The 23,731-nt window shown below is 41.6% G+C and overlaps 1 protein-coding gene across 1 annotated transcript in view; it reads left to right on the top strand.

The window, feature by feature from the left end:
* LOC147026025 (large neutral amino acids transporter small subunit 4-like) overlaps nucleotides 1-23,422 on the top strand; it is a 51,823-nt gene extending 28,401 nt beyond the window's left edge. Inside the window, exons 9-17 of the mRNA XM_085881012.1 lie at nucleotides 3,439-3,478; nucleotides 5,440-5,605; nucleotides 7,576-7,719; nucleotides 14,227-14,238; nucleotides 16,848-16,962; nucleotides 17,146-17,290; nucleotides 17,415-17,488; nucleotides 17,693-17,816; nucleotides 21,929-23,422. Coding sequence (XP_085737138.1) covers nucleotides 3,439-3,478; nucleotides 5,440-5,605; nucleotides 7,576-7,719; nucleotides 14,227-14,238; nucleotides 16,848-16,962; nucleotides 17,146-17,290; nucleotides 17,415-17,488; nucleotides 17,693-17,816; nucleotides 21,929-22,060 — 952 coding nt within the window. The 3' untranslated portion in view covers nucleotides 22,061-23,422. The remainder of the gene's footprint in view (nucleotides 1-3,438; nucleotides 3,479-5,439; nucleotides 5,606-7,575; nucleotides 7,720-14,226; nucleotides 14,239-16,847; nucleotides 16,963-17,145; nucleotides 17,291-17,414; nucleotides 17,489-17,692; nucleotides 17,817-21,928) is intronic.
* The last annotated feature ends 309 nt before the right edge of the window (nucleotides 23,423-23,731 follow it).

Below are 23,731 nucleotides of genomic sequence, written 5' to 3'. Positions count from 1 at the left end.
AAGGTATGAAGGAAAGGTCGAATTGAGAGCAGTCTGTTTAAATAGTAGAAGAGTAGTGCATTATGATGCAGTAAAGAGTACCACACATGTGAAAGAGGAAGATGAAGCATTATAAGAGATTGTTTTTAATATTACTGTTTGAGAGAGTTTTCAACAGATTAGGTCATGGAAATGTAGAAAAAAAAATCGAGGAAGAAGAAGAAAAAGTATCGAGAGTCGTGAGTGAGGAAGGAGAAAGATAGCGTTTTTTTATTGTTTTTGATTTAAGATAAGAAAGAGTGATTAATTGGGAGGGATGGGGGATGTTAAGAAAGTTGGGAAGATAGAAATTGAAGGCAATGGGGAGAAAAAACAAAACACGATCGTACCGTTAGGCCTCAAGCCTCAAGGGTAGGCCTCAAGCATCCGGTATGACAAAGTCGACAAGATCTCACAAAATAGCACGATTTTTGAAACAAAACCGAACTAGGAACACACAGTACCATGTAAGTGAGAGAATAAACAGTTAAAACGGGACAGATAATGACCGGAAACTTAACTTTAAGATCTTCAGCAGGAAGCCCTGAAGGAGTGAAACCGGAACCCGGAACCGGAAGTGAAAAAAAATTCCTCAATGGTGCGAGTCTGGCACCCGGCTGATTCAGATTCAGGAGAGCTCAGAGATGATCAATCAACCTAAAAACTTCATAATGACGCCACAACATGCTTTTTCACATTTCCGCTGGACTACAACGCTCTGTACAGAGTATGGTCCCAATGGATGGATGGATGTCCGTGTTCAGCTGCCCAGACTCCACCCCACTGCTTTACACCCATTGGCTAGATGGCCTGACTCCACCCCACTGCTTTACACCCATTGGCTAGACAGCTGGCCCGACTCCACCCCACTGCTTTACACCCATTGGCTAGATGGCCTGACTCCACTCCACTGCTTTACACCCATTGGCTAGATGGCCTGACTCCACCCCACTGCTTTACACCCATTGGCTAGATGGCCTGACTCCACCCCAATAAAATCATGTTCCACCATTCCATGAAACAGCACAGAAAGGCAGTCCTCAGGCCCAGGTTAGTCCATGGCCTAGTGCAATTGGAATGATCCCAGGTATATAACCACGATGTATTTATACGTGCACACAAGCTATACGTATGTTTATTCTTCATGAGTGTACATCAGGTTATTACCCTCGCCGAAGGAGAGGGTATTGCATTTGGGTTCGTTTGTTACTTGCAAAATTAGAGATTTTTCTGTCGAGTCTGTCGCCTACAGGTCACAATTTTAAACCGATCTTCATAAAACTTCACCACATGGTAGAGTTTGGCATAAGGAAGAAGCCTATTGTTTTTGAGGTCAAAAGATCAACATAGGCCAAAGGTCAACAACTTCAGTGAGATTTATGAATTCCTCACTTTTCATCGGATTGACTTGAAATTTGAAGAGGATTTATATTTCACATCAATGAATTCAACCAGCCAATTATTTTTGAAGTCTACAAAGACCAAAAGGTCAACATAGGCCCAAGGTAAACAACTAAGGTGGTATTTCTAAAATTTTCAATTTTCATCTGATTCACTTGAAATTTGAAGAGGATTTATATTTCAGGTCACTGAATTAAACAACCAGTTATTTCTGAGGTCCACATAGGCCAAAGGTCAACATAGGCCAGATTTCTAAAATTGTCAATTTTTATCTGATTCACTTGAAATTTGAAGAGGATTTATATTTCAGGTCACTAAATTAAACCACCGGTTATTTCTGAGGTCCACATAGGCCAAAGGTCAACATAGGCCAGATTTCTAAAATTGTCAATTTTTATCCGATTCACTTGAAATTTGAAGAGGATTTATATTTCAGGTCACTGAATTAAACAACCAGTTATTTCTGAGATCCACATAGGCCAAAGGTCAACAACTTCGGTGAGATTTATAAATTCCTCAATTTTCATCCGATTGACTTGAAATTTGAAGAGGATTTATATTTCACATCAATGAATTCAACCAGCCAATTATTTTTGAAGTCTACAAAGACCAAAAGGTCAACATAGGCCCAAGGTCAACAACTAAGGTGGTATTTCTAAAATTTTCAATTTTCATCTGATTCACTTGAAATTTGAAGAGGATTTATATTTCAGGTCACTGAATTAAACAACCAGTTATTTCTGAGGTCCACATAGGCCAAAGTCAACATAGGCCAGATTTCTAAAATTGTCAATTTTTATCCGATTCACTTGAAATTTGAAGAGGATTTATATTTCAGGTCACTGAATTAAACAACCAGTTATTTCTGAGGTCCACATAGGCCAAAGGTCAACATAGGCCAGATTTCTAAAATTGTCAATTTTTATCCGATTCACTTGAAATTTGAAGAGGAGTTGCACATTTGGTCATTGAATTCAACCACCAATTATTTTTTGGTCAAATTTGTTTTCTGGATTTTGCAAGTATCATGCTCTGCACGACTACTTGTTTGTTTGTGAGTTTGTCTGTTTGTCCGCACAGAACTTTTGTGTTTTTTTTTTCAGCAACCGCTTGTCAGATTAAGACGAATTTTTCACCATTCGTGTGGAATGGAATTCATGTGGAATGTTTTAATGATAATTATGATGTCATAGGTCATGTGGTGTGGCAGCCATGTTGGAAAAATGGAAAAACTTTGGACCTCTATCTCTGAAACCGCACCAAGAAAAAAACTTGAAACTTGGTACATGGCAAGTAATCCTCATGGGGAGTGTGATTTTCATGACGTCATAGGTGCCTTCGTTATGATATCATAATTGCATATGCAGGTCAATTACTCCATCCGATGAGTATGAAAAATTTTGAAGGTCATCTCGGGATAAAATTGTCCACAAAATCTTTTTGATGACATCATACGTCACGTGATTCGGCAACCTTTTATTTTATTTTTTAAACCTTCAAAAATCTTCTCTGAAATGACTGAACTGGTCATCATTGTGAACAGTTAAAAAGTGGCAGTTCTAATTATGTCTCTTTTTAAATTACAGAACACACCAGTACACAAACACCACACAAAACAAGTCTTGGCGAGGGTCTGAAATCTCTGATTGCTCTTTTTCTTGTTTTTAATATGAAATAGGCAAAGCCGAGAAACAAACGAAATATGGTGGGTTGGAGAAGTTCTTCTTCATTTTGGTTCTAGTATTGGCTCGAGCGTGTGTTAAAGGAAACCAATTTTTTTATCTCCGGTTTGTTATCCGAGTTGTCTTAATTGGTTTCTCGTCTACAAAAGATATCAGTAAATGAAAATTGCTTTTCCTTGTATTTTGCTGAATAGACACAAACATGGTGCTCTTTTGGGTTTCTTCTTCTTTTTCATTGGGACCAGTAGGGGACATGTATTATTGCAAAGCAATTCTTGCTCTCGTTATTCTTCATGTCCTCGTTATTTTCTCCAATAATCAACTTTTCTGTTTCCAGAATCAAGATCAAGCTCAGCTGGCTGGGATTTGATCACAAGGTAAGCATTTTGTAGCAAATAATTATGGAGTTGGACATGAGTGATTCAGGGTCAGGCAGATCAATAAGAGAGAATGTCATGCAATTGGCCAAACCATCATATAGAGAAGGAATATTTTATTGGAATTCAATCATTAATTCAGTCCACGAGCTATTTCATTATATCGAAGAGCAGACAATGGCATACTCCTTTTTTGAAAGGCACATTGGGTTCTTTACCATCCTCCAGGGAATGTGAGCAGATGGGACAGCCAGCTTAATCTTAAATCTGAAGCATGGCAAACCATCTAAGATGACAGTTTTAGTCTTTCCAAGAATCACACCTACATTGGACAGCTCAGACGCGAGCAGACTATCTCTGAGCTATAGTCAGCACAATTCTTCCAAATAAAATTCACTCCGCACGAACCTGCACATATCAGCAACGTCCAATGACTGAGCACGTGTTGCATTATTGGATTGATTTGAAGATTACAAGGAAAGTGGTTAAAAAGAAAAAAAATATATTGGCCCAAAATGCTTGTGATACTAAATGAACTTTAATTAAAAACAATTTAAAATAAATTAAAAAGATGCCTTTTTCAACGATTATATGCCAATCATCCACATAGAATGCAGCATTTATCCAGGTAGGTGTTACATTTTAATCTCTCACTTCAGAAAACAGCCTGTTCTGAACTCCGCCACCGAAGGTGGACGGAAGTTACGTTTTCACCCCTGTGTGCCTGTCTGTCTGTGTCGGTGAGCAGGATCTCACAAAAGGTGATGGACTGATTCGGACGAAGCCTGGTGGACAGGTTGGGTGTATGCCAAGGACGAATTGATTCGATTTTGATGAAAATCCAAATCCGGATACGAGGATTATTTAATTTTTTTGTGATTCTTCACCATTGGGAGATAGGGCCAAAACTGATATATAGCACGATATCTCAAAACGTTGGACGGATTTGGACGAAACTTGGTGGACAGGTTGGGTGTGTGAGATGGAGGAATTGATTCGATTTTTGGTGAAGATTTGAATCTGTTTCCAGAAACAAGAAAATTTAATTTTCAAAGTGATTCTTCACCATTCGGGCCGAAGTGAAGATAGGGCCAAAAATGATACACAGCATGATATTTCAAAAAAGTTATGGACGGATTATGACAAAACTTGGTGGATGAGTTGCATAGGTGATGAAAACAAGCCAATTAGATTTTGGTTCAGGTTCCGGAGGCAGATCCAGCCTATCAGTGGCATACAAAACGTAAACAGTTCATCCTGGCAGAGGTATGCGCTCTACTGAGTGCCGTTCTAGTTCTTTCTATTTCTCCTGTGACTCATATGTGGAAGAAGCACACAGCCTTTCGAGGTTCTGTGCTTCAGCAGAAGACTGCTTGTGGTTGATCCAATTTCCAAAATTCCATCTAAACACAGACCACCTGGGAAATACCATGCCAAGTAAAGTTTCCACGTGTCACCTCGAAACATACAAAGCACATGGACCAATAAGGGCCACTGATGCTGTGCCCTGTTGGCAGTTTGTAACTTGATTCGGATGTTGGCGATAACTTGTCTACTCTGCGTCAAAAGACACCGTGGGATCTTTAACGTCCACAAGCTAATGCTAGCAGACAAAGACACCCAGATTACCATCCATCTGAGGGACGGCGCACTTTATGAAGTAATGGCTTGCCTATGCATTACCAATCCCACAGTTTGTTGTTGCGCTGGGAATTGATCCCAGAATAGACAGCTGTAGGTTAAGTGCATTGGCTCTGCACTATCCTGTCGGACTGCCAGGAGTAATACAATGACTATAAAAAATAAATATTTCGAACACAGATTGCAAATAATTAATTGGTAATTATACATTAAGTTAGGGATGTTTTGGTGTGGTAAAGCCAAAAATGGAAACATGGAGAATAGTTGATATAAGGAGACTTACCGAGAGATACCTGTCAATGTTTGTGTGTTTTGTCCAGGTATCAGGTCGACAGTTCTACTCCCATGTTACATCGGTTGGTCGGCGCCTGAGTGTGTCTCATTCTGTGAAAGATACATGCGCTGGCGATTCCAACCTGGAGAGTGGGAAATCCTTTTTCCCATCGACTCACAATGTCGTTGTAAATTACCAAGATCAGGAGGAGGGTAGGTATCTGGGTGATGAGGATGGGCCTTTGACTGGGAAATGGCAAAGAGCTGCATGCTCAATATTCTATGGTCAATGTACTGTATGCTTCCGGATGACTGAATGCCAAGAAGTTGATATGTATCAATAATTGAGCTGAAATACTGGCAAACTGGGGTGATTGATTAATGATATATGATGGACACTGAATTTGTAAATCTGGGAAGGACCTTGCCTCCATTTTAGATTTGACATGAAATCATTGTACACCTCCGGCCTTGCAAGGTTCTCGGATCTACGTTGGTCCTGATGATGCTCAGACAAATAATAAACCAGTTGGTCAGTTGATTTGGGATTGAAGATGTATGAAGCATGACATAAATGATGCAGGACAAGTTATATAGCTGTGATCGCTCACGACTTACCCTTGGCCCACGATCCCAAGATGGCCATATTTTTTTCAAACCACCCTATGACCTTGACAGTCAACATTTAGGGACACAGTGTAAATAAAGAAAATGTGTCCCCATCTCCAATCTATCCAAAACACTCAACATCATGAAAATCGGAGGAAAGTTATTCAAGTTATGATCGAAAAAGTATTTTTTGTTAATTAGGTCACAATCCCCCCATAAAAGTAGGTTACGGGCACCAATAAAATATCAGGTGTACAACTTCAATGCAGGTACACTATTACGATGCAAGAACATCTTGAAAGGCAAAGTGGTCTTTGAGATTCCGCATTGGCAAAATTGAGGGATGACAAAGAACACGTTTTTATTTTCAGACATTGACCTTTACCTTTTTCCTGGAGGGTATGATGAGAGGGCAATTTTATTCTGTTCGGCCAATCCTTAGTCGAGGTTTGGTGAAAAATATTAAAATGGTCTATAATTGGGTTGTGACATAAAAAATAGGTCAAGGTCAAAAAGTCAACTCCGCATAGTTGTTATTCCCATTACTGATGCAAAATTTAATTCTGAAAGTCCCAGCTGGCTCCGAGATACAGTTTGGAAATTTGAAGTGCAGGAAGAAAAACAAAACAAAAACCTAAATGGTGGTTTAGTACTCCTAGGGGTTCGAATAAACTCTGGGGTACCATTAAAATTTGGGACACTAATTGTATCTTCTTCTTGCAAATGGCAGCTTGGCTGCTGGGTAGCTATCATTTCGCCGTGGCATGACCATGCTGCCGATACTGTGCCCCTATACTAGTACACTGGTACTCATTTAACTGACCTCAGAATGATGGCAGGCTGAGGCAACCCAACCTGGTGTTAAATTCAGCAGCAAACAGGGCTTTAACTCAGGACCCTGAGATCCCAAGTCAGCCACCCAAACCACGAAGTCAACACCAGGCTTACTAATTGTATAAACAAACTCTACAACAGTTATAAGCTGTAGGATAGGTGGAGGCTTAATTACATCACTGCAGGTAGGGAATGTTGGGCTGACAGGATGGCCGAGAGATATGCACACTTGCCTCAAAGCTGTCAAGCCTGGGTTTGAATCCCAACTCAGCTATAAACTGTCACCACGGTATTTCACAGGCAGGATGATGCAACATTGTGCACACCATCCCTCAGATGGACACTAAACCAGGCATCCCATCCTCCAGCCCTGGTCAGTGGTGGCATTAAAGATCTCACAGTGTCCTGCATGAAGAGTAGGTGAGTTATCATCAGTACCATAGACAAATTCCAAATTCCTGCCTTAACTACTGCTGGGAAGGCAATGGCAAACCACTCAATATTACCCGAGCCAAGAAACTGCTTTGGCAGCATCTACTCTCTGTGGAGTATTCAACCTACCACCACCATAGGGAAGGTTACCCAAGATGGTACATTGTAATTTTTCTTTAATTTGACAGCTTCCTCTTCCTCGCAAACATAACCTGAATTATCTGCAATGAAACAGCACGGTTGGTGCTTGTTCAGTTCAGGATAGGATGGAATCTGATTGTTGTTTTCTTTGTGTGAAAATACCGAAGGTCCAAGCTTCATGAAAAGCGTTTGGACGCCCATTGTGCTATGGAGCCTCGTCACCATGAGCATCACGCAACTCCGTCTCATCTTTTACATGGGAGCCATGAACAGCATGCTGGAGTTTCTATCAGATGGAGATGGGCAGCAAGGTATACAACATGTTCCTTACAATAGTGCCTTCAGTCTTAGAGGTACGTGGTTTCAATCGGAATTTTAGGTAAGGATGGTTTAACAAGCCTACTCCATGTAAAAAAGGGAATTGATTCCAAAAAAAAGTAGTCTTATTGACCCCACGTAAGATAAAATTGCTATTTTGGCCACGTTTTGGCCAAATTCAGAGTTTTTTAAACGGACCGTCTGGTTTTATCACCTTGTAGCTAATGAGCTTCTAAATCTTTTACACGACTATTTTGTGGCCAAGGTCCGGCAAAGAAATAATCATCCGGTCAACGTGGTCAACCTTTGGCCAGTTTTTGGCCAAAAGCAGTTATTTTCCATCGAAATAGTAATAAAATTGTGCTCGATATGAATAACACGTAAACATTCATGGAAATCAAATTTATAATACCAAATACAGACAGAAAATACAAAATGGCATCTTATGGCTATCAATGTTCAGTTTTAACCAAAATACAACACGTAGAGTATTCCTACTCTACTTACACGTAGAGTATACTTACTATAATTCATGGACCGGCGTTTGTGGATTTGTTTGTTGTGCTACCCCCACCTACAGTTCTGGGACAATTACGTCCAGGCTTGCTCAAGGGGATCAGCATAACCCCATTAGTGTATAGGGGTGTTTTTATCTTTGCCAATGGTCTTTGGGGGGTGAGGGAGGGGGGGGGGGTGCGGGGGGACGACGCAAATTCTCTGTGTGAATGTGTATCGTGTAGCGCCACCTCCAGGTGGGGGTATTACAAGTCCTCACCATTTACAGTTCAGTATTCCTGTCCCCACGTTTCCAGTGCAGTTAGATGTTTTGAATTATAAGCAGTAGGTATGTTTTTGCTTCATGCATGTAACTTGGGTTTATTTTTGCATATACAGAACTGTCAGTTGCCTATACACCGCCCAAATAAAAGTATATGTCAGAAGAACGTGTTGCATGCTTGGAACAAGATCGCCCGTAGGGTGGGTCCTCTGCTCGTACAAAATAACTCATCATGGAGTACAGTAGTACTCCAAATAGAGGGATGATACAGGAAAAAAAATGGCCGCCCATTCAAATGTCCACACAATGCTCGGCTTTATAAACTACAACAGAGTGAAGTCGTATGCAATAATGAAATCATACATTTTGAACGAAAACAGATGAAAATATAAGTGGGTTTACTCACACACGTTCAAAACTACCCTCAATAATTAGTCATCTCCATCATCATCACTGTCATCTTCATGCTCTGAATCAGCATCAGTAATACTATCATTGTCATCATTATCATCATCATCATCCTCATCTCCATCTCCATCTGTGACATCTTCCAGTTCCATGGCCTCAGAAAGCATAGTTGGCGTCTAATTACCGGTAAACCGAGTGGTAGAAACTCCATTAACCTCTTTCCAGCCATGATCTGTGGATTGCATGTTCTCTTGTGGATCTCTTCGATGTGCATGCTTCCAGAGATATGCCACGTAGTTGCACCGTGCCAATTTTTGCACCAGAACATCTTTACAGGGTGGAAGCATTCCTGCATCAATTCCCTTTATTTTCTCCAATGGACTGTCGGGATCGGTCAGTTTGTATTTCTGCAGGAAGATTTTCAATCTGGCCTCGTTCACGGATGATGATGCTCCCCAACCATAGAGTGAACACATTTTTCTACAAGGCTGTCACCATCAACAAAGGTGGTGTTCTCTTCAAGACTGCTGAGGCCTTCAAGATGGAGAGCACCCTTTTCAGCTTTCTTCATTGGGTTCACCTTTCCCTTCCTGAAGAAGGGTGATGTGTTGTCACATACTGTCAGAGCATGATAACCTAGCAAGGCCTTGCAAAGAACTGGACTAACGTGGTTTGCTGGCGCAGTGACATGGACAAACCTTCTCCTGTTATCACTCGAATGTCCAAGGTCCATCCACACATTGGCCTTGAGATGTCTGGCATGATACAGAAGGATGACCATGCTATCGGTGTCTGTTGCACGGACAATAATATTCTGTCCTGGTTTTGTTTTTGACAGCATGCTAAGATGGTACACCAGGCTGGTATCGGCCTCCACGTGTCAGCAAGGCGTACTCAGGGGCCCCATTGTGTTCTACATTTCCTGATAGAGTTGCTGTATACTGAAGACACTGCTCCCATATGCAACAACAACTGTCTTTTGTTTTATGATCGGCGCATAATTGTTATCTTTCCATTCGCCCATGAAGAACTTGATCGGCTTCATCTTTTGAGCCATTGTACAGAATCCTATAGAACTCTGATCGTTCAGCAGGTATATTTGTACACTGACCATCATGGATCACTTGTACTGCAATAGGGTTTGGGAGTTTATTCTCACGGAGCTTCTGGATCTTCTCTCTGAGGAACAAAGCTACATTCTTCATTTCATTGTCCATAGCATCCTTTGCGATGAAGAGGTAGGTACCTTGTTTCTTACTTTCTTGATCAACCTGAAGTGCTGTGCTCGTATAGTTTCAGAACCGCTGTAGAAATGCTTGCGATCTGGACTATCTCAGAAAATACACTTTGTCTCAGCACTCCAGTAGTTGACGTATTTACCACTTGTGGTTTCACCACCATAGATCTTGTTTCAACAATATCTTCATCAGAAGAAGTTTTATTTTCCTTTGACTGGATCTGATAAGCCATATATTTACTGTAACAGCCACTGTAAAAGCCATAATGAGGCAGTGGTTCAGCTTCAAAGTTAATAGATTCGCATATAACAAGGTACTTTGATCTCTTATGATATTGTTCTCTGGCTTGGGCTGCGTCTCCATCTATTTCTCATGTCTGTTTAGTAAATGGAGATACTGCATCACCATCATGTTCCGTATCACCGCTCACATACAGCAGACACTGCAAAGGCATCTCGACACCATCATCCATCCGCAACCAAAACACATGATATGACTAAAAAATGCCAGTTCACCTAATGTGGCTACATTATCAACTTTATAGTAAACGGAACGACCCGTGAACCTGTTAGGTTCCCGTTGTGACAGCGGTTGATTAAAAAAAAATCATTTAAAAAAAAAAAAAAGATAGCTCCAGCGAGCTATACCGTTGAGGTTGTTTGCATTGATCAAATAATCCCGAAGAGTACTTCACTGAATCCGGAATTGATTTTTTAATAATTTTTTTCGTTGTCGGATTTGAACGAAGCTTGATATTGTGTGTCAATGTGAAAAAAAAACGGAGAAAAGAAAGTCGAAGAAATTATTGTGCATAATCTTCTAAACACAATTTTATTTATTAATGAACACGAAAGTATTAGATCAAAATGGTGATGTTTATTTTATGCTTAAAAATAAATCGTTCTTTGTCTATACTAAGTGTTTGAAATTTTAAAATAAATCATTTCAAAAAAAAAAAACTAGAGTAATTCGACTGCGCGCAGTCGACGGGTATGCCTCCGCTCTCCCACACAAACACTTGAGTATTGACATATTTGACCCTTGACCTTTATCATATCTGGCCCAAAATCTAATCAGTTAGTTGCCCTGTCTAACTTTACCTTTGTACCAAGTTTGATGAAATTCTGTCCAATATTTCTTGACTTAGGGTGTAAACAGTAAAATTTCAGAGTTTGACCTTGACCTTTGACCCTTGACCTTTATCACATCTGACCCAAAATCTAATCACTTAATTGCCCTGTCTTACTTTACCTTTTTACTAAGTTTGATGAAATTCTACAATTTGCTTCTTGAGTTATCGTGTAAACGAAAATCCGAACAGACAAACCGATGGACGGACAACCCGGAAACACAATGCCTCTGGCACCCTTGGTGCAGAAGCATAAAAAAGATAGCTCCAGTGAACTATACCGCTGAGGTTGTTTGCATTGATCAAATTCTCCCAAAGTGTACTTGACTGAATCGGGAATTGATTTTTTAATAATTTTTTCGTTGCCCGATTTGAACGAAACTTGATACTGCACACCGCAGGAGAATGGTGAGTAAGGTGGGCCGAAAATTTTTGCGCTCTCGTATCCCGTTTTGGCTGTATTTCGGGAACATAATACATACATACAGGATGAGAGTTTTAGTAATATATAGATATCCCACATTAGATAAAGCACACTGAATGAAAAGACTGCGATCTTTCCGCAACGTGGAATTTCAAATTTGGCCAATGTTTGCCAAAAATTTATCAGAATTGGCCAAGATTGGTCACTTCATTCTGTACAGGATTATAAATACAACCTATATTAGGTGATTCAGTACCCTTTCAAACGTAGATGTACATCATCAGAACATCCAAATGCGGACAAACAGAATTTGGCCCAAAAAAGTGGCCAAAATGGCAATTTTATCTTACGTGGGGTCAACAAGACTGCTTTATTTTGGAATCGGCACCCTTTTTTTTTTACATAAGATAGGCTTGTTAAACCATCCTTACCTAAAATTCTGATTAAAGCCATCTATCTCTTGGAACACTTATAAATATTGTAATGTATAGTTATTATAATCTTTAAAACAAGAAAAACAATCTTCAGTAATATCTTTCATTGAACATTCAATATGAAACCACTCCTATAAAGTCCGAGCTCTTGTTGTCATCCCATCAGCAGAATTATTTATTTATTTTGTAATTCCAATTGATAATCTTCCAATTTAATAATTACTGGACAAACAGCAGAAAGTCACGAGTGTGGTACGTCTGGGTATATTTAGAAAAATTAAAATGAACAAAGAAGGGAGAAGTGGAAGGATATGGGAGAGAAGAGAGTGAGGGAGAGGGAGAGAGAAGGAAAATTGGAAAAGTGGGAAGAAGAAGAGGAAGGAGCTTGGGAGAATCTTACAACAAGTGGAAAGGACCTGTACGGGGCATACGAGGTGTTTGGGGCGCAAAGTGGATCAAAGACGCTGCCTTTTGCAGTATGTAATAAATAAATGGCATGCTTACTACATTCATGAAAACAAATCAAAATTCCCTCAACAAATACCCTTTCTCATGGCAGATGTACAAATGGCTAACTTGACAGATGCATTCTGACTCTCAATAATTAGTATAACGAGTACAAAACTATATTCTCCAACTTGCATGCAATGTAATACAATCCACAGAAACAAACAGGTTTTAGAAGTGGATATTGAACAATGGATCACCTTCATACAATAAATCAGCTTCTGGAACAATATCGAGAGAATAGAAACTTCCTTTGTTTCTTTCATTCATCGAGTAAGAAGAAGTCTTCGACAGTGTTGAAACAAATACCAATTTTATGAGTTGAACCTCACGTAAATGTAAACTCCAGATACATCAACCTAACAAGCAAGGTATTCCATGGTGGAACGGCGACTTTGAAACTGAACCAAAATAGTGGACGATCAAGATGGAAAGAGGTGTCGGGGAGGAAGAAACGATCTCACCAAAAGGGTTCATGACATGCTTCGGAGTGTTCTAACAGATAACTTGGGGAAAATAGAGGAATAAAACAATGTTGACGGAGAAAGACTAAACGACTTGCAATTCAAAGATAAGCGTTTTAATTTCAAACAATAACGAAGAACTGAAAATCATGATGGAACAGCTCAATTTGTAGTGGGAAAATATTGGACTGAAAATGAATATGATGAAGATAAAAAAATTGATGTCAAACGGCTATACAAGAAAGGAAGAGATTCAAATAGATTGCAAGATTGAAGAAACCTAGTACGTAGCTGGATCGGCACTCGGTAGAGCGCATACCTCCGTCAGGCTGAACAGTTTACCTTTGTATCGCACTGATAGGCTGCATTCGAATCCGAACCTTAGCCGAAATTTAGATCGGCTTGTTCTTTTACCAAACCAACTCATCCACCTGGTTTTGTCTGAACTCATCCACAACTTTTTTAAGGATAGCATACCATATATGGTTTTTGGCCTCGTCTGTCAATGGTGATGAATCACTTAAAAAAATTCTCGCATCCGGATCCAAATCTTCAACAAAATCTAATCAGTTTGTTCTTGTCACACACACACACACACACACACACACACACACACACACACACACACACACACACACACACACACACACACACACACACACACACACACACACACACACACACACACACACACACACACACCCAAACTGTCCAAGTTTCATCTGAATCCATCCACAACTTTTTGAGATATCCTGCTCACAGACTAACAGCCAAAGAGGCAAACGGACAGACAGGAGTGAAAACATAACCTCTATCTACCTTAGGTGATGGAGGTAATAACAAAGTGTATGTTATCAATTAAAAACGCACTTACATGTTTTATGACAAATAATACATAGTATACTCATATATTGAGAAATTTAAAAAACCTTGGCATGTCTTGGAGTATTGTGAGTGTGATGTTACCAAAACAAAGTTACAGCAAAGATTCCAACAGTGACAATGTAATCACGAACTATGATTATATTCTTAAATGCCACACAGAAAATGATTTACTAATTTTTGTCATCTTGTGTCTCTTTGTCCTACCTTTATTATCCCTCTCCTGGCTGTTACAGTGATGGACACAGGTATGAAATGTTCCTTTTTTCATATTCCAAACACAATTCTCTTAACTTCCTATCTCAGCTTAATGAACATCCCAGCACACTCGCTACTTCTCCAATTGTCTCATTCATGAGTTCTCCACCTTCCAACCCTTCACATCTCACCTCTCCAACAATCAACTCATCTCTAACAGTTATTCATTTTACAACTTCTTATTTCTCAGCTATTAAGCTAACTCCTCAGCTCTCAAACCTCTCAACAACCCAATTATGCAACAATCTAACAGCTTGTTTTATCCTGTTTGGTATTATATTGTTACGGGTGTGGGGGTAGATGGAGGAATTTTATGGTGAAATGAGGATTGTATAGAGTTGCTTGATCCGTGTATGTGTAGGAGACATCTCGATGTAAATTAAGTAGGGAGACTGTGAGCTTAAGTGTTACATGTCACCACACGGGGGTGAGGGGGGGGGGTGGTGCGGTGTTAATTAGATAGAGATTAAGACCAAGTTCCCCCAGTATGTAATTTGCCTCCTGTGACTTTCTCCTACGTTTTTTGTATTTACAAGCCAGCCATGAAAGAAGTGCATTTTTATACCAACAACAACCATAACCACAAGCAAGCCAGGCATGCCGAGCAGGCAGAGGCCCAGCCTTCCCGAGTTTCGAGCCAACAAGCCACACCCTGATTGCATGATTGATAGGTGTAACATCGAAGAGAGATGGGGAGCAAACGTACTCCCCAGAGATGGGGAGCTCGGTGTAAAGGACGCACGCGGTCGGGAGAGAACGTAGCTTGGAGATGGCCTGTAAGAGCAGGGCATTATGACTGTCTTTCCTTTAACGCATGAAGAAGACGGCACTATTCTCGTGTTCGTACTGAGGAAAATTGGCTCGTGCGGTGGAGCAAGACGCTGATCATTGGTTGGGTTTTGAGAGACCAACCTCGAAGCCTTGTGTATATCACCGAAGAGACTGCGCCATTCTGCAAAGCCGCAGCATTTTGTGAGGACGTTCGACGCAAGAAGCTGCACAGCGGTCTCTGAGCCTTGGCATTGAATACCGCTCACGAATTACCCCACGTACGTTTCCCACTGCGAGAGAGCAGCTTGGCGACATTTTGAGCATGTCTACCCATGCAGGATGAGGTGCCAAGATTCCAAAGTTCCATAAAGATCATCTCTGGACCAAGCTGACTGCCACAATAAAGGGAGGATTTGCTTTTCTTTCATTTTGTTTCCCCCCCTTGTCTGTATTTAAGTCTGTGTTTAGAGGCACCTTGACATTAGACTTTAATTTACTTCACGTTATTATTATTACATTTTGCATTACCCCTTGTAAATATTTCTATTGTCATTAAATCCCCGTTTGTTTTAAGTTGCCGTGTCCGTGTATTTGTCGTGGGGTTCGAGGATAAATCCCTTGTGCTGTGCATCCATCTGTGCCTCCGTCGCTCCGCCAGTGCCGAATGCCCCTCCCATGCGCACCATAATCTCTGAGGATCACGTGTCCGCCTCCTAAGGAAAACCGCTCGGCAATCCGGACTGGTCAGTGTTAACCACCCGTCCACCACAATTGGGTGTGGGGGATTAGCTTAACCACGAGACCCACGATAATATGCATAGAACCCAGGTTCAAGTCCCGTATACAATTGTCTTTAGTCACCTAGTGTCGGAATTGACATTCAAGTGCACCAGTGTCTCCGAATGTCTTTGTCCTCCAAGCGATTTATGTACAATGTCTTCCATGAGTCTTGTCCATTGCAAAAATGCTCGGTTTCTAAAAATTGTTCAACTTTCTAACTTATCAACTTCCAGAATACCATTTCTCAACTTAAAAATTGCCTCATTACCCATCATACTAATATTCCCATTCATTTATTCAAAAGCCTCTCTTACCATCGCAGGATGCAGATGTTTCTGCCGAGTAGCCATTGGGTTCAAGCCAACACAAGTGAAGGAAATGTAATGATTAGGGCTTTGCCTCTTCAACCATCCAACACACAACCACAACCACACAAACAGTACCATATTATAGTATGATAATTACCCCACTTCTCTATTGTCGTCATTCTCATGCAGCATGTGACTGCGGGTTAGAATCAGGAATCAGTTATTGCAGAGGCACTGCGGTGCTGCTGACGCAGTGCCCCCCAAAAGGTTAGAGCAGGAAGTTTACAATTTGTCAATGGTGCCAGTGATCGTTTGTCAACTCTTCATGAAGGATACCGTGGGATCTTTAAAGTCCACCAACTAATGCTGGCAAACAATACATCGAGTTTAACTTCCATTGAGGGACAGCACACATTGATGAACCACCCTGCCTGTGAAACACCAGGATGACAGTTTATAGCTGGGTGGAGATTAAAACCCAGGCCACAAAGCTCAGATGTTACTATGTCAGTGCTCATCCCTTGAGTCTGCTCACATTTCTTTGATGGTAATGGTAATGGTTATGATGCAGATAATTTGCATATTTTATTAAGACATAATCATGGGAGTAGCGCTACGCAATACACTCCCATCTGATCCCCAAGGACTATCAATTTTTATTTTTTTGAGTCATCTAAAACCTTCACACCCGTGATGATTGTTGCCGTGTAATGGGATGTTATTTGTCGCACGATTTGCAGTTGCAACGTACTCCACCATATTTGGTGCGCTTCAGTTGCTTTGCCTGACCACCGCTCCTGTCATTGGTTACATCATGGACTTCCGACTCAAAGAATGCGTGGACAGCACTGAGAAGTAAGGGTCACGTATTCAGGAAATATGGCTAATAATACCCAGAATGGTATGTAACAAGTCTCTCTTTCTTCGTCCAATATCAAGACCCTTTGGGATTAAATATCTATCATGTGTTATGGTTTCAACATTAGTAAACATAATATTGAATGGTAACAGGATACCTTGTGTTGTTTCTTTTTCGAGGGGTGTGTTTCGCGTGCCTGGATCATCTCCTCAGAGGGAAAAAAAGGTGCAAAAGGTTCAAAACGCCATGAAAGCATTCCTTCTCACAAACTTCCTCCTTCTATTCTTCGGAGTTACCTGTCTCATTCCGAACTTACCCCTGCAGGTAACATTTCATCTTTCATTTTGGTATTATCCCAAGCAGCTCTGTGCTGTACTCCATTCATCAAGTGACCCAGGTCCCGATCCCGTGATAACCTGAGTTTGCCATTCTTGCCATTTTTTTGCAGATTCTGACGTTCGTGCTGCACACCATCGTGAGAGGGTTCATCCATTCTGCAGTCGGAGGCATTTATGCTGCGGTGTAAGCACTGGGTCATTTCTACCAGCTTCCTATCACTTACTCTTTCTTATCTGTCTTGTGGAAACTTAAAGCATTGCTGATAAGCTGAGAGCGGTTAAGATGATAGAAAAAGCATGAGACGATAGAAGTGATTGAGACAATAACAAAATTGTCCTCACCTCAACTCGCCCTCCTCGCTCTGCCATTCCGTTTCCCTCCCAAAAGCTATCCCTCTGGTCATTTTGGTTCTCTAACGGGCCTACAGTCATTGGTGAGTGCGGTGTTTGCACTACTCCAGCAGCCGCTCTTCATGGCGATGACAGGACCACTCAAAGGAGATCCCCTCTGGGTAAGAATTATTTTCCATCCTCAAAATGGCTTTATGGTATTTCCCAGTTTTCATCTTTAAAAGCTTTGATTTAGTTGAATCTGCAGATCAGCTTCTTCAATTTCTCAGTATCTGCAGACATACAATCCACAATCTCTCACCGATCACAACCAATTTCTGTGATCCGGCTTCCAGTCGTGGGGTGCAAACACAGTACATGGGGAATATTGCCACACTTCACATTTGGGGGGGGGGAGGTTGGTGCGGGAAGGAGGGGGACGCAGGCACCTTTCACTGGGGAATCCCTTTTAATGTGTAATCACAGGTGAACTTCACAGCAAAACTTCACAACTTGGTCCTCAAAACATGATCCTACACCGAAATAGAAGCTATGGATACTGTCACAGGGGTGGCCGGCCCAGGTTAATCCCCCAACCCAAAATTGTGGTGACAGGCAATTAACACTGCCAGCTCCCGGACAATCGAGCGGTTCCGTATTAATGAGGCGGACACGTTGATCCTCAGAGATTATAACGTGTGTGGGAGGGGCAGGGCACAATGGCGGAGGGACGGAGAAGCACAGCACGGGGGTGGGGGGGGGGAACACCCCACGACAAATACACGGCTACAGTTTCTTAAAATGAACACATTTCATGAAAACAAACAAATATTTACAAAGGACAATAATTCAAAAGGTAATCATAATATATAATATAATGGGCATAAGCCTGGAACTTCGAACACACTTTTCTCCGAACATATTCTGTTCATACTTCCGAAATCTTCACATTATGTGTTCCATGTATTTACGCAGGTGATAGCGGATTAAAAAAATCGAATCGAGATAGAATTTTAAAAGAGGGAATCGATGACGTCACAATCAGCAGCGTCTGGCGGCAAACCGACGGCCGGGTCCCAGACGACGTGCTTTACTTAACTAAGTCCATGAGTTCAGGACGTTTGTTCAACTCAGCATTTATGACTTTTATCCTGCCATGTTGTTAATCTGTTGATGGAGGTAATATAGAAACGATGAATATGTTAAATCGTTCGTGTTACTAATCCGGCACGATGTGTCAAGGCCAACAATCAAAAGCGACCAGTCTCTAACGCTACCATGGGCACCCAGACACGCCACCAATATGAATTGAGCTGTTGAATGCAGTGCAAAACATCCAAAGAAACTACCGTAACCGAGTATTGTGGTCCCTCCTGTCCCCCATACCTGAAGTAGACAGTATCTGCTAGTGATAATAATGAAGTAAATCAATTCTAAAGTTGAGGTGCCTCTTCACATGGACTCAAATACAGACAAAGGGAAAACAAAATAAAAAGAAAACCTTTTCTTTCAACTATTCTTGTACTTAGCTTGGCCAAGAGGTGGTGTTTGTGGAACTTGAAATCGAGGCGTTTCCACCAGCACGTACAGACGCCCGCAAAATAGCACCGTCACTTCTCTTGGAGCAGGACAGACGTAAGCCAGACACTCCGTATGCGGCACTCAACACCAAGGCTCAGAGCCCCAGTGCAGCCGCTTTGTGCGTCCATCGTCCTCACCGACCTGCTTTGACGTACACGAGGCTCGGGGTCCGTTTCCCATGACTCAATAAAGAGCCAAAGGCCAGCATCTTGCTTAGTGCGTGCGCTCACCCTGAACTCCCGCCTCTGACTGACTAACGTCGCCGAAACCACTGTTTCCTACTCCGAACTCTCCTCTCATGTGCGCTCTCTCTCTCACCTCTCAAAATGCACAACCAACCCTTCCTCTTCAATGTCACGCCTAACAATCCTCCACCTCCGGGGCGTGGTGTGCTCGCACAAAAACCCGGAAAATCTGGGCTTCTCCCTGCTCGGCTAGCTTCTGACGTCATTCCCATCAATCATCAGCCTCGAGGGCGTGACTTTGCCCACCGTCACCCTTGGAGGCAGGGATTCTTCCTGCTCGGCACGTTTGTTTGTTGCTCATCATGCTTTTGGTTATAAAGACACAGGGAAAAGTCACAGGGAGGCAATTACATACTGGGGGGAACTTATTCTTACTCCCTAACTAATTAATACTGCACCACCACCCCCCGTGTGGTGACATGTAACACTCAAGCTCACAGTTTCCCTACTTAATTACATTGAGATGCGTCCTACAGATCCACGGACCAAACTACTCTATTCAATGCGAAATTCCCTATTAAGTTCCTCTACCCCTACAACCATAACAATACTTTGAGTCCTGGGAGGACTCCGTTATACCTTCTGAAACCGAGAAATGGAGATTACAATCAAGGGAATAAGAATATAATCACACCATTCGTCTCCATCATGTACTCCGACAAAGTCCTGCATTAAAATCACTTCTTTATGAAAACAATCGCAAGACTCAACGTCAATCAAACCATCCAGGGTAAAAAGATGTGAAAATGATGAAAATACACAAAGCCAGTGGATAAAGGCGTGCAAAATAAATACTTCCTTCAGTACGACTAACACAAAAATCAACTAGAATGGCACTCGGTAGAATGCATACCTCTGCCAGGCTGACCAGTTTACAATTTGTAGCCCACCGATAGGCAGGATCTACATTCAGATCTTCACCGAAATGGAATCAATTCGTCCACATCACACACCCAACATGTCCACCAAATTCCGTTTGAATCTGTCCATAATGTTTTGAGATATCCTGCTCACAGACAGACAAAAAAACAGGGTGAAAACAACTTCAATCCCCATCCGGTGGTAGAGGTAAAAAGCTAACTAATAATTTGGCAAAATGAAGACTTCTGTGAACATAGAAACTAGAACAAGCAAAAGGTCCATACGAAAAAGATTATGCGACATCCCAAATGTTAGAGCAAGGTAATACAAGTCTGAGAATAAGAATTGGTTCAATTGATCTTCATGGTGACGTGATTGGACTGACAAAGAGCAGCACTGGAGGCCTGGTATTGAATGGCGAGCATAGAGCTGAAAATCATATTCACACTTTTGGTGGTATTGGAAGAAACCCTCAACATACACATACGGACATCATTCAAACTGGTCGCTGAGCTGAAGATCGGATGATTTGAGGAAATCCCGGCGGTGCCTCAAAGCAGCTAGCTCTCATCACCGCAACAACAAAGTTAACTTTTGTTGAAACGTGGCACATAAACAGCACACCACCTTCTCCAGCCTACCTTTGAGTGCATAATGTTATTGCGTCGAGCCAATGGCAGTTCAGACTCGAAACTTTTGTTACTGGCTACTAATAACTGATTTAAAAAGCTGAGGCATCGGTTGCGAGATTGAACACAATGTTGTCGAACCAACAAAACTCTCCGTCATAAATGCCAGCAGTTGTTGCTTTGAGCAGAAATCTCGTTGGCAAGCTGATTGCCAGAAAGTCACAAAGCCAGCGGCCACTGTCAACATGTTTACATCAAGAAAACAAGAAAAACAACATCTTACATCTTTCCACTCATCAGCTTATTTTGATCCTCTCCTTTTCAATGCTGTGCACTACTTACGACCTGTGGGGTTTCCTTGTTATTTGTGAGACAACTTAAAATTTCCTTCCAAACCGTGGTTATTCCACTCTGGTCTCGTTTGGCTGTAAAGTTTTGAATATGGTACAAGTTTAAGAAGTACAGTGTAATGAAACAAAACAAAATCTTTCCCTTTATCCAACTTGAACACACACACACACACACACACACACACACACACACACACACACACACACACACACACACACACACACACACACACACACACACACACACACACACACACACACACACACACACACACACACACACACACACACACACACACCTCCAGCCTTCATGAACCATTTGCAAATGAGCCCCTGAAAAGTTAAGTGGGCAAGTTTTAATAAGGTGGGTTCAAAAGTGTCGCTTCTAATTTGTTATCTCATTCAACTTCAAACATTATGCTCAGAAGTGCCATTAACATCAAAGGTGTACCGACCTTGTACGATTGATTACATGCGAGTACACTTGACTCAATTTTGCTCTGGATGTGGGATAGCCCAGTTTACTTCTCTGGAGCTCATGCTCCTCTGTTTGTAGTTGCACAGTCTTCTCCCAATCTCTCCCACCCCCTCCACTGCCCCCTTATCTCTCTCCCTCTCTGTCTGCCAGGTGAATGTCGGCCTGATGTTTCTTTCTCTGCTGGGATTTGTCCTGCCAATATACCTCCATATTTACAGCCGTAAGCTGCAGAAGCAGCTTGATGGACTGGGGAGAGCGAAAGCCATGGCACTGGCGAAATGAAAGGAGCAGTCACGGTGTGAAGGAGACAGAATGAGGAGAGACAGTGAGTTCTGTGGGAAATAGAACAAGGAGTGCTGATTCATTGAACGAGATAATGTGCCATCCACATTTGCACATCACAAACAAAAGGCAGGAATGTATGGTCTGCTGGAGTAACCAGAACAACCATTTGCAGGCAGAAGTTTCATCCTCATCAGACTCATTGCAGTAACTCCTGAAAAGGCAATCAGCCATGGGGTTTCTTAAAGCATTACAGTCGCCAAAGAAATCTGCAATCGAGAAGAGAATATGATTCTGTAAAATATGTAAAAGCTTAAATCAACAAACAGTTAATGTGCAAAATGGTTGACACAAGACTTTTTCAAAAATGTTTGTGAGAAAGAGAGGGGAGGGTGGAAAGATTGGGATAGGGAAAGAGATAGTGGGGGGAGGAGGGAAGATGAAGGAGGACAGAGAAATATATGAGGATATGGGAAGGGTTAGAAGATATAGGGTTGAAGGGGAAAGAGAGAAAATGGGAGGAGGGGAGAATAGCGGGTGAGTGGGAAGAGAGAGGGTGTGTGAGGGTTAACGGAAGGGGAAAGGGAGAGATAAGAGTGAAGGCACAGACGATGATATGGTGGTAAGACATTAATATCACCAAGAAAAGAGGAAAATGAAGAGGCAGGCAAAAAAAAAAGTTTAAACAAACGATGATTATTAAAAGTGTCGGATAAATACATGTATAGGGAACTTTACGAAGAAGAAAAATAATTTAATAAAGTGAGAAGATGAAGAGTGGGCAGGGAGGGAAGAAAGAAAATAAACTTCAACAAGTTAACCTTCGGAAACTTGAAGCAAAGAAGTTGCGGCGACCTCAAGATGACGACGTCAAGGAACCTTTCCTTCATGATGTGGCGGCTCCTCAGGATCGTGGATGCTCCGAGGTGCTGGAACCGGTGCGCCTCGTGAGCTTTGGTGCTGGAATTTTGGTGAAATGGGAATAAATCCATCATCGAAATGCAGCAAGGCAAAGCCGCTCCTCCAATCACTGCAAGCGGTTTGCCGACTACGTAGAAAGGCTGAAGGGTCAAAGTAGGAAAATAAAACTTTAATGGAGGATGTTAGGGCAAAAGAACCAAGGTTAAAGGTTATAATTCGAACTTCAGAGAAACTTATACTCACAATGCATGTCATCATGCTGGCTCATCTTCCTGTGTTTTGATCATCCTGGTTTTACACAGCATAATGATATAATTTCAAAGTGGTTGTATTTTTTCATACTACTAAATGATCGATTTCATAATTCCATGATATTTTTTGTTCCTTTTAATCTTATTTTTTTGCTGTTCCCATTCCATCAGCTTAAAATTTTACACAAATCACTGTAGTCACTTGTCAGTTACTTTGACTCACCATCATGCGACACAGCCTTGTGCAAACGAGACTTTCTTGGTGTTTTCAGAAACTACAACTGTAACTCGAACTGGTAACTCAGATTACCTCCGTTTCTCTAGCGTACCTGGATCTTTATCATCAGATTTATTTTGTCATCATATCCGTAGCACTCGCACCTCATCATCGATCCGGTTCAAGTCAGCACAACGAACTAAGGGTTGCCATGAGATATGACGGTATTCTCATCGAATCTCATGAGAAATCGAAGGAGATTTTCACCGGCGCCTTTTCCGA

The sequence above is a fragment of the Eptatretus burgeri genome, chromosome 5 (genome assembly GCF_056783735.1).
Source record: "Eptatretus burgeri isolate ZD-2024b chromosome 5, Ebu_testis_v1, whole genome shotgun sequence".
In the NCBI taxonomy this organism is placed as follows: Eukaryota; Metazoa; Chordata; class Myxini; order Myxiniformes; family Myxinidae; genus Eptatretus; species Eptatretus burgeri.
This window is presented reverse-complemented; position numbering and strand designations above follow the sequence as displayed.